This window comes from Echinococcus granulosus (genome assembly GCF_000524195.1).
Source record: "Echinococcus granulosus chromosome Unknown EG_S00011, whole genome shotgun sequence".
Taxonomy (NCBI): domain Eukaryota; kingdom Metazoa; phylum Platyhelminthes; class Cestoda; order Cyclophyllidea; family Taeniidae; genus Echinococcus; species Echinococcus granulosus.
Genome location: NW_020170391.1, coordinates 310,808 through 320,751, shown reverse-complemented (window position 1 = coordinate 320,751; position 9,944 = coordinate 310,808). Strand labels below are relative to the sequence as shown.

Sequence of the window (9,944 nt, the reverse complement as noted above, 5' to 3'; positions counted from 1 at the left end):
GGATTTAGGCTCAATTTGACTTAATCGTAATACGATAGTGGTTTATCCCTCGGTTCTGGTGAGGCGCCACTATTGGAATTTGAATTAGCCCCCTTGTACCTCGCTGGGTGGGGCTGGCCTTTTGAGCCATGCCAATAGCCCAGACACCTTCTCTGCGCTGAATTTATACTCTACCTAAGTATTTTGTCTTCTTTCGTCTTCAGGGAGCCCCGGGACGCTACAGAACTAATACACCATCTCACTGAAAATAGAAATTGTGTAGTTACTTTACTCACAGCACAACAACATCAAGAAACACTAAAAAAACTAAGTAAGAAGCTAGAAAAAGTTTACACTTTATTATGTTCAAAATACCAATACATAGCACTTTAAACACTTAATGTTTTTGAGTGCGTTTTCCTAATAAACACGTAGTCTACCTATTTAATGTCGTTAATGTGATGTTGAGCGTGTATTTTGGCTTTTATGTATAAAGCATTGCCTATTTTTTTATTTGTCATTCCTTGTTTATACCCTTGACGCTTTTATAGCAATTGGCCAAAATTCGGGCCACCATTCAAGTTGACTTTTGCAATGTCATTGGGTGTTCTTTACGTGTTGGCCATTATTTTTCGCCAATCTCTGGCGCGGGGTAGTAGCAGTTTTAGTTGCATACTCTTTTTAGAACTTTTTGTATACACCGTCGCCACCGATGATAACGATGCTCTACAAAGGTTTCAAAGATCTGCTGAAACTCATGGCTTCAATGTTAAGGTAATTGCCCGTATCCCATATGATTATGGAAGGTTCTTGGCTCCGGCGAAGCGTGGCTTGGTGGAGATGTTGCGAGTTTTCCTGGTGGAGGGCAAAAAATCCGATTTTTGAAAGACGCTCTTGAACCACTTTCTCAGGACACTGAAAAATTGGTTTTGTTTGTGGATAGGTTTGTTACTTTGGGCACAAAGCCTGAATTTTTATTTAGTACTTATTGGCTCTTATATTTGCTTTCAATTTCCAGAGGCTGCCTTAGTCATCAGTCCAAAAGCTGATATTTCAATGACTTGCAGGACTCTTTTTGTCATGTTTCAAATAGAATACATAACTTTTACTTCAATAATTACCTTAGATAGATTTATCTTGGACCTTTTTCTAAAAAACGGTTGTAGGTACTATTTTTACTTCATGGCAGTAATTCGAAATCGGTAGACATCGTATCGGCAACGCAACAAGATGGGGAGACTGACCTTTGCCATCACTTTTGGTTTTCCTAGATGAATTAATTTTAAGGTCTTATCAGCGCTATCCCAATTTTTGTTGCTTTACTCAAGTGACTGAACTCATTACACAAATTAGTGGGTAGCTTTGCTTAATTTACGGCGGTGTTTTCTGTTATCCGTTTCCTATATCGACATTTCTAATTCTGAGGTTTTTTATTTATGGGGTTTCTTTGATGGTATTATAGTTGGAGTTACCAAGAAATTAGTCTGCTAGGAAATAATATGCTTATGCGTGCATTTTAAGGAATTTCTAGAATTAGAGATAATGAGTCCAAATGAAAGCAGTGGGATAGTCGATCATTTGTCTGTGGTTTTTGAAGGTAGTCAATTAGTCAAGCCGCGGTTTGCGTAATTTCTTTTCTCAAATTTAGTGGCAAACTTGCAGAAAAACAAGCAAGTCGGTTTTATTCTCCACAACTTCAAATTTTAATTTTTCTTCTCGACAAAGCTGTGCAAAGTAGTTGTTTTAGGCGTTACGACATGTTATCTTTACTTTTTTTGCGCGGGGCGATAACTTTAGCTACTCGTGTTTATTTTGAAAAGTCTAGTTTCTTTCAGCATCAATGCTTTCACTACAGATTTTGGTTGACTATCTATTTTTTCAGCTATGATGTTGTGTTCATGGATTCAGTGGATTCGTTTCTTCACAAATATGATACCCTACAGCACCGAGTTATTTTTTCTGCTGAGAAATTTTGCTGGCCACAGCCCTCCCTCATGGTAGGTATGGAATTATTACTATCGATTTATTATTGCATCTGTATGTTGATTGCCAAAATTTATCCCTTTTCAAAGTCAAAGTACCCCGTCGTTGATGAAAACGAGAGCAGATTTTTGAATTCCGGATCATTTGTTGGACCAATTGCCGATATTTTCCGAATCATTAGCCACAGCCCTATCGAAAATGAGGATGATGACCAGCTCTTTTATACCAAAATTTTCCTTGACCTAAGTCTCCGTGTAAGTCAGAAAATTTGCTCTTCAACGAGCTCCAAAGTTTAATGTCTGGTAAAACCTGATCATATTATTCGGGGACCAACGCAAGTGAAAGTTATGAGTACACATCTCACATTTCGTTAATGTAATTTACACCAAATGGGTATCTGTTAAATGATATTACTTTCTTATTTAGCAGAATAATTAAGAACCTTATCAGGAGCGTATAATTAGGCTCTCAAAGAAAGTGAAAAGAATTCCAATTTATTTGTGGATTCGTTGGTCTTATAAAAATTTAGGGGAATTCTCGTTTCCATGTATTTACTGGTTTACATTAGGGCAGATAGGATTGTTTCAGTCTTCTGTTTGCTAGCAAGAGCTCGATATCGCCTTGGATACGCGATCTGAACTTTTTCAAAATCTCAATGGGGCCTTGGGTAAATTTGTCTGCCTCAATCGCATGTTGATCGTCATCTGCATGATTCTCTTTCAAGCACCTATGGAACCCCCGTTATATTGGTTCTCTCACCGTTGACGTCCCTGCTACATCACTCTGACCCAAACTTTTGCAAAAAATAGCTTTTAAAATAACCTTATTCGTAAAAAATTAAGTAGGCATAAATTCCCGACCAAGCAGATTTCCTAAAAGGTGAACTTACCTTGGAGTGGATTTTGAGCATAGCGCAAGTGAATTCAGAATGCAGTGCATGACCAATCCTTGAGGTTGGGTGTTGCTCTTATGCTCTTTAATGTGCTACTTCAGGGGACATTAGGATAGACTACAACGAGGATACGGGTTATTTGGTGAATACCCGAACCAACACCCGACCCGTCGTCGCACATGGGAACGGACCGATCAAAGTTAGCCGAAATTTATTTAAATTGTACTTTTCATTTAAGATGCTTTATAGACTAAAGCAACTTTTCAAGGACATTCCGTTGATTATATTCGAGAAAATCATGACCGGTTCGTTGCTCTTGGATGTTAGAATGAGGGCTTGACCACACACGCGTCAGACTTTGAATAGTAGATTGCACTTTTGACTAAATTTCCAAGAAAATTGGAAATGATGATATTCTAAACACTTCCCAAAAATAGTAATACGTATAAGTGGGCCATTGTATGTGTACTTGCATAACGATAAAGTAGAGGCAAAAAGAAATGTGAAATCCTGTTGGGCCCATTGGACGGATCCCCTGGTCTCACTGTCTGGCACCTCATATTCCTATCTCTAGGCCATTCTAGCGGCTGAAATTGTCTGGGTTGCTGTAATAACTTTTGTAATGAACACCTAATAAGTATCACAACTGCAGACGTCAAATAAACGCATTTTCGCATAATTCAACAGTTTTGCTGGGGATCATTACTGGGTTAGTCTTGGAAATTCAAAAGAGAACTTGTCTGATGAGTATTCGAGGACCCACGTTTGACTTGTATATTGAACACATCTTTTTAAACATTGATCAATGGCATTGAATTCAATTACTTAGAAGCGGAAACTCTAGTTTTAATTACTTCAATAAATACAATCTGAATTTGCGTAAATACCATCAAAGCTGCAAAGCGCTAAATAGGTCTTCTTTTCTTGGTAAAAATAGGTTGAGTTCAATTCTCTGACTAATTACCTTGCACGAACCTGGACCCCATCAAAGGGCTGCCTTTACTGTCAGGAGGACAACATCGATTTGGATCAACTCTCAGCAAGTTTCCACCTGCATACTTTTTTCCCAATTCCCACGAGTGTTGTCTCCTTTTTTTCTTCAGCCGAATGCCTATCCCGTCGTTCAAATTTCCGCCTTCATCGCAGCTCCTACTCCCTTTGTTGAGGACTTCTTTAAGTACCTTGACCAACTGAATTATCCAAAAATGAGAATTTATCTCACACTTTACTGCAATGTGAGTCAGAAGCCGATCCGTTTAAAGCCTAGAAAACCGCTGTTTGAAGCATTTCCCTTCTATTTTAGGTTGAAGAACACTATGCAGCCCTCCTTGAGTTTAACGTGACGCGGGGCTATGAATACAAATCTGCTATTGTGATTTCCGAGAGTACCTATAAGACAGACATATCTGCGAAGAATCATGCCTGGTGATTTTCTTTTCGTATTTTACAAATGCCTTGGAAGCTCTCTTTTAGAGCTTTTTAGTGAACTATTTTTCCAAATGATCACAAATAGGAGAGTTTAATCTCGAGACATTAATCCATTTTTCTATGTCAATACTCCTTTAGCCACAGATGTCACAGTGCCTCAGCTTGGATCTTGATAGGTGCTAGAAATCACACCAACTGGACAGTACATCAGAAGTGTAAAATCAGTGAACGGGACAACTAGTTCTCGTAACTAAAGTCGTGTTTGTTGGTCAGTTGCGAACCTTATTTAGGATAATTGTCCTTCTAAAGATAAAATTGGTAATCTCAAAAAAAAAATTTTCTCTTTCAGCTGCGTACATGTCATCATTGTAGTTGGAACGTATTTGAGTGGGGGTTTAATTAAAACGCCGACCTTGTAACTGATGTTACCTGTCAAATTTGTAACTTTTGGTCAGTCATTTCATGGACCAAATAGAATCCTCAAATGTCCGAAATACAGGTCCCTCTGCCTTGGCCACGAGGATTGCGCTTTTGTGCTCACCATCGACTCGATGGCACGACTCACGAATCCTAACACCCTGAATCACTTGGTGCGCATGAATCGCAACGTCATGGCTCCACTTCTCACACGAATCGGCAAACTCTGGTCCAACTTCTGGGGCGCTCTCAATCGTGATGGTTACTACGCTCGCTCTTCCGACTATGTCGACATAATTAACAGAAGGCAGAAGCAAGTTCAGCCCACACTAACCATTCTCTCAAGACTACTCCAGTTCATATAATGTTTAGAAACCTTGGTCTTATTTGCGACCAGGTTAGGTTTCACTAGAGCACAAATATTGCAGGGTCCTTAGTGCTTTTTTTACTTTTTCTCAGGGGTATATGGAACGTGCCTTTCGTGAGCAACTGCTACATGTTCTCGAGGTGGACAGCACGTCAACTAGTGAATCACTTGCCACAAGAAGATTCTTTCCCAGACATGACCCTGTCGAAGCTAATTCGTGAAAAAGTGAATGTTTTGACGATGTTAAACTGTTTCCTGGTGACATATTGGATCTGATGCCGTTCTTTTTCGTAATTTGGCAGAATATCTTCTTATTCGTGGATAACCAGGAGTATTTCGGTCACCTGATCAATCCGGACACTTATAAGCTGAACCACCTGCACAACGATATGTGGCAAATATTCGACAATCCTGTGGTATAGCCAAGTTTTTTTGTAAAGCAATTGAATTCGAGTGTTCTGATAAACGTAAATGGTTATTTCAGGTGAAGTACGCTGTCAGTGAAGGCAGTTTAATGTTCCCATTTGTCAGAAACACACCATTTAAGGAGTTTAGCTAGCACGATGACAGTTTTATAATGTTAGATACGTGTCTGCAGTGCTGCATAGAAGAGATTATGCTACACTCTTGGGCGAGTCGGTGAATTTCGATCTAGTTCATAAATTCTCCTTACTCAAAATCCCCCTTAATCAAGTCATCGAGCTTCTATAATGAAACTGAAATATCAGGCACGCCACTACCGGTTGAATTGCCTTTTTTGTAACAAGTAATATTGATGACACCTTATCTTCGAGTGCTGCACCTTTCTTCATTTTTCATAGAATCGCTTTTTCAGTCACAAAAAGTCGTCGGAGTAAATTATATGAATATAAGTAATGCGAACAATTGCTGACCCTTTGGGACACGATAGACTTTCGATATTTTCCTAGGTTTGGGTAAATAGATAAACTAGTATTTTTGTTAAACCCCAGGCTAATTTGTCACAGCGAATAGTGCCAGCAAGAGCAACTAGCACCACGTTTAACGGATTATCAAAAGCTGTATTTGAATCGCCATCAACCAATGCCACGTGTTTTGGCTGAGAGATGCATCATCTGAAGTGGGTGGCAAAAAGCTGTTCGGGCATTTGGTCATCCACGTACGTGGCCGCCACGTTGCAAGTTCCCGGTGCCTGTGCGTGTAGGGGAATGCAGAAGACACCAGACTACGGAGGCTGCGTTCCTACCGTCCGTGCATGATTTGTTAAAATGTGGACAGTTTTGGCATAGTGGTAGAAATTTGTCGAAGGAACAAAGTTGTCCTTTAATGTGTTTGGCAACGAGTTTTATTCTGCGGCACCTTTTTCATTTTATGACATGGGATATATTTTGTCCGTTGCTGAGAGGCAGAAATACAGATATGCGATATGTTTGTCATTAGTTGCATAGACGGTAATTAAACAAATCAAGATTGGGCTTACAACTTCCATCCATCGCATAGTAATTTGAGCAACAGAGTATTCGCGCGAAGTAGGTTGGCGTCCGTACTAATATTGGTTAGATTCTCTATTAACCGTAATGCATAATACATTGCAGATTTCGGGCAGCAAATTCAATTTTGCTGTCTATTACCTCCTAACGCATGCTTGAATTCCCCATAACATCTTTGCAGAGTGAATCAATTTGGGACTTGTAATTTGATTTCAGGAGTGGGAGAAGAAATATCTCCATCCAGATTACCACAAGTACATAAACCGTTCATTCAGTGGGTTCGAGCAGCCCTGCCCAGATGTGTTCTGGTTCCCCCTTCTCTCAGAGCAGTTCTGCAGGGACATGATAGAGGAGCTAGAGTTTACTGGCCTGTGGTCAACAGGCAGCAACATCGATCCGCGGCTGGAGGGCGGCTACGAGAATGTGCCCACCATCGACACGCATATGCGTCAGATCGACTGGGAGGCTCACTGGTTGCACGTCTTGGCTACCTACGTGCGTCCTATCCAACGAATTGTCTTTGAAGGCTACGAAGACTTGGTAGGATGCTACACTGACCTCATTCCTTGTGTTTACGTCAACAAAACAATCTAATCTGGCATATGTGGTGTAGGGTGATACTATGTAGATTTACCCTCTCTTGAGCAAATACTGTGTATTTGTAAGTGCATTTCTCGACACCATTAGGCTACTTGACTGGCTTATAGTATCAAATTTATCTTAACAAGAGCGGGCTTATATTCACTAACTTCTTGTTTAACTCCCTAGTGGAATGTTTTATTCAAATCTGTGTGATACATTTCGACTTCTCACTAACGTGACTTTCAGATGCCACCTTTTCCAGGCTATTTGAATACACATTTAGCTGTTTCACTACCGATTCAACTCTTTTATGGATACTTGTGCTCTTAGCCAACTGCGCGAATGAACTTCGTGGTTCGTTACAAGCCCGATGAGCAGCACAGTCTACGTCCGCATCACGACTCTTCCACCTACACCCTCAACATCGCCCTCAACCGGCCGGGCTTCGACTATCAGGCAAGGGAATGCCTCACTCATCCTCGTCTTTTAATTTCTGTTTCTTCCAACTTTAGTCTTTCAGTGTGTGAGATATGATGAATTAATTGCACAAAAGCCGTCGGTACAAACCATTAGTGTGTAAGACTAATGATACACATAGAAGGGGTCGATGGTTCGTCGTGCGCTTGATACATAAACACCTACTCTAATATTGTGCAGTTCTGTGCATTTTACTAGTTTAAAAATATGTTTAACTATTACTTGCCAGAATTCTTCAAATATTCTAGTTTTATTAACATATCTGAAAAACTAGTATGTAATAGAGCAAATATGGAAATGTTTTGGACAATAAAATTTCCTCGATATGTAAATTACCGGCCATTATTTATTCCTGCAAAAGGGGCCGAATAGAACGTTTATAGCAAGTCTTTTGTACCATTCATAAACAATATTTCCGTAGCCTGAAATGTTGTGGATGATTTTAGAAAGTTCTTTGACACTCCCGAAACATTACCGTCCTAGTAAAAAATTACCTCGAGACAGCAACGCTGTTTCAAAAATGCGAGTAATCTGATGGTGTTTACTACCGGCAATCAAAGCAGGAGGAGGGTTTCAGCTTAGGCTGAGATAGCACTTTAACCGATGACACGATCGCTGCCCTAAGGGCAGGTGATTTGCTCTCTTTCATCGTGTACGTGTGATACGCAGGGCGGCGGGGCTCGGTTCGTGCGCTACGATTGCGCGGTGGTGCGCTCTCGCCTCGGATGGGCTCTCATGCACCCAGGGCGGTTGACACACCTCCACGAGGGTCTTCGCACCACCCATGGTATCCGCTACATCTTCATTACCTTCGTCAATCCCTGAGGCGTTTCTCCCGCTTTTTTCTCGTGATCGTTATCACAATTTTGCGTACATTTAAACTTGTCTTCCAATTTTCAGTAGGTAAAGCCTTTTAGAGTTTCCTTTTGCGTTTTTTAATCGCGAAGGCATTGTTTGTTGGGTTTGGTTTGGATCATAAGGTTCTACTATCGTACATGAACAGTTTAGCTCGTATGCTAAATCAGCTAATCGAAGTCACCTGAAAAATCAGGAGTTTGACTTCGAAAACAACTATTTGCTCCTGAAACAATAATTATTCGTGCTGTACTTTAAAATGGCAAACAGTTTAAGATAAACCGAAGCATGAAATAGATAAATTGTACTGGAGGAAGTGAAGCTTAACACCATTATGCCGCCTTTGTTCACGTATGTACTGGAGCCCGTTGTCACTTTGGCGCTGGGTCACTAGTAGACTGTAGATATTATTTGGCAATGTGGGACATAAAACCCATGCCAGAAAGGTTTTTATTAAGCCATAAAGAAAATATTATGAAGTAAAAGTCCACAATCACCTAAGTAGTGAGTGCCTTATGGAATTTGATGCTCTTGTTTGTGTTTAATAAAATTCGTCGGAAGCGGTGTTATTGACGGGTGTGTATGCTGGTGATCAAACCTTTGTTCAAAAAGGTTAAGGTGATCTAAACTTAGCATCGGTGGAAGGCGGATTTGCCCCTTTCTTAAGCCTGTACACCTCCAGTGTTCAAACACGAGACCGGTGCTGTCTACGCATGTGGCATCATCGTCCCATCGAAAACCCTAGGAAATGAGGCAGTGAGTGGAACCCTTTGGACGGTATCACTGATTGATTCAAGCATCACTCTAGGCTTGGTTTTACCTCATGGAATGGCTGGAAAAAGTACCGATGCCCGAGCTTTGAATCGGCCCTAGCAACGTCCTGCTACCGAGGCGAGTAGGGGGAAGTGATTCAGGAGGAGAGAGGAAAGAGGAGTGGGTGGGTGTGGGCGGCCCTCTAATACGGTGCCGCGGATGTCCAACTCCCCTGCCCTTAATATCGCCACGTCAGGGCTGTGCGTGTGTCCGTAATTCCGGCTTATGTACGCAAACTTTGGCCACTTTCCTCTCAGGTATTGGGGCATCGTGACGATGACCTACACAATCGGAAGAGGAACAAAGGTTCTAGGTCGGGGAGGGTACAGGTGGATGGCAGTAGATCCGCAGTCTCAGCCGTTGTGGATATGAGGTGTCCGGTGCCAACATTTCGTGCTAACTACGGGAACAAATTTTTTGTGGACCTAGCGGCAATAATCTCCTCAACAAGAGGTCTGATACACAAATAAACTGACTAATTGCATAATGAGTTATTTGGACTGCTTTGAACTTATTGGAGTAGGAATCTTTCGCGTATACTTGAGTTACAGGGAAATAATGTTGACATTTGAAATGCCCAATTTCATTTATTGAAAAGGTTTTGGCATTAAATAGTACATTGACTAAGAATTTCACTGATTTATTACTTAATAATAAATAAATTCCCACTTTTATGATAAAA

General features: G+C 40.8%; 1 protein-coding gene across 1 annotated transcript; it reads left to right on the top strand. All coding sequences in view use genetic code 11, as the record gives it.

The window, feature by feature from the left end:
* Positions 1-573: 573 nt before the first annotated feature.
* On the top strand, positions 574-8,419 carry EGR_02417 (Procollagen-lysine,2-oxoglutarate 5-dioxygenase 3; the record flags this gene model as incomplete). Its single annotated transcript, XM_024491666.1, has 14 exons — positions 574-753; positions 786-922; positions 1,862-1,976; positions 2,052-2,216; positions 2,566-2,629; positions 2,956-3,053; positions 3,958-4,089; positions 4,158-4,279; positions 4,782-5,054; positions 5,159-5,291; positions 5,369-5,482; positions 6,752-7,075; positions 7,448-7,636; positions 8,264-8,419. 14 exons carry the CDS (start codon positions 574-576, stop codon positions 8,417-8,419), a joined length of 2,202 nt encoding a protein of 733 aa, XP_024353817.1.
* Positions 8,420-9,944: the final 1,525 nt, after the last annotated feature.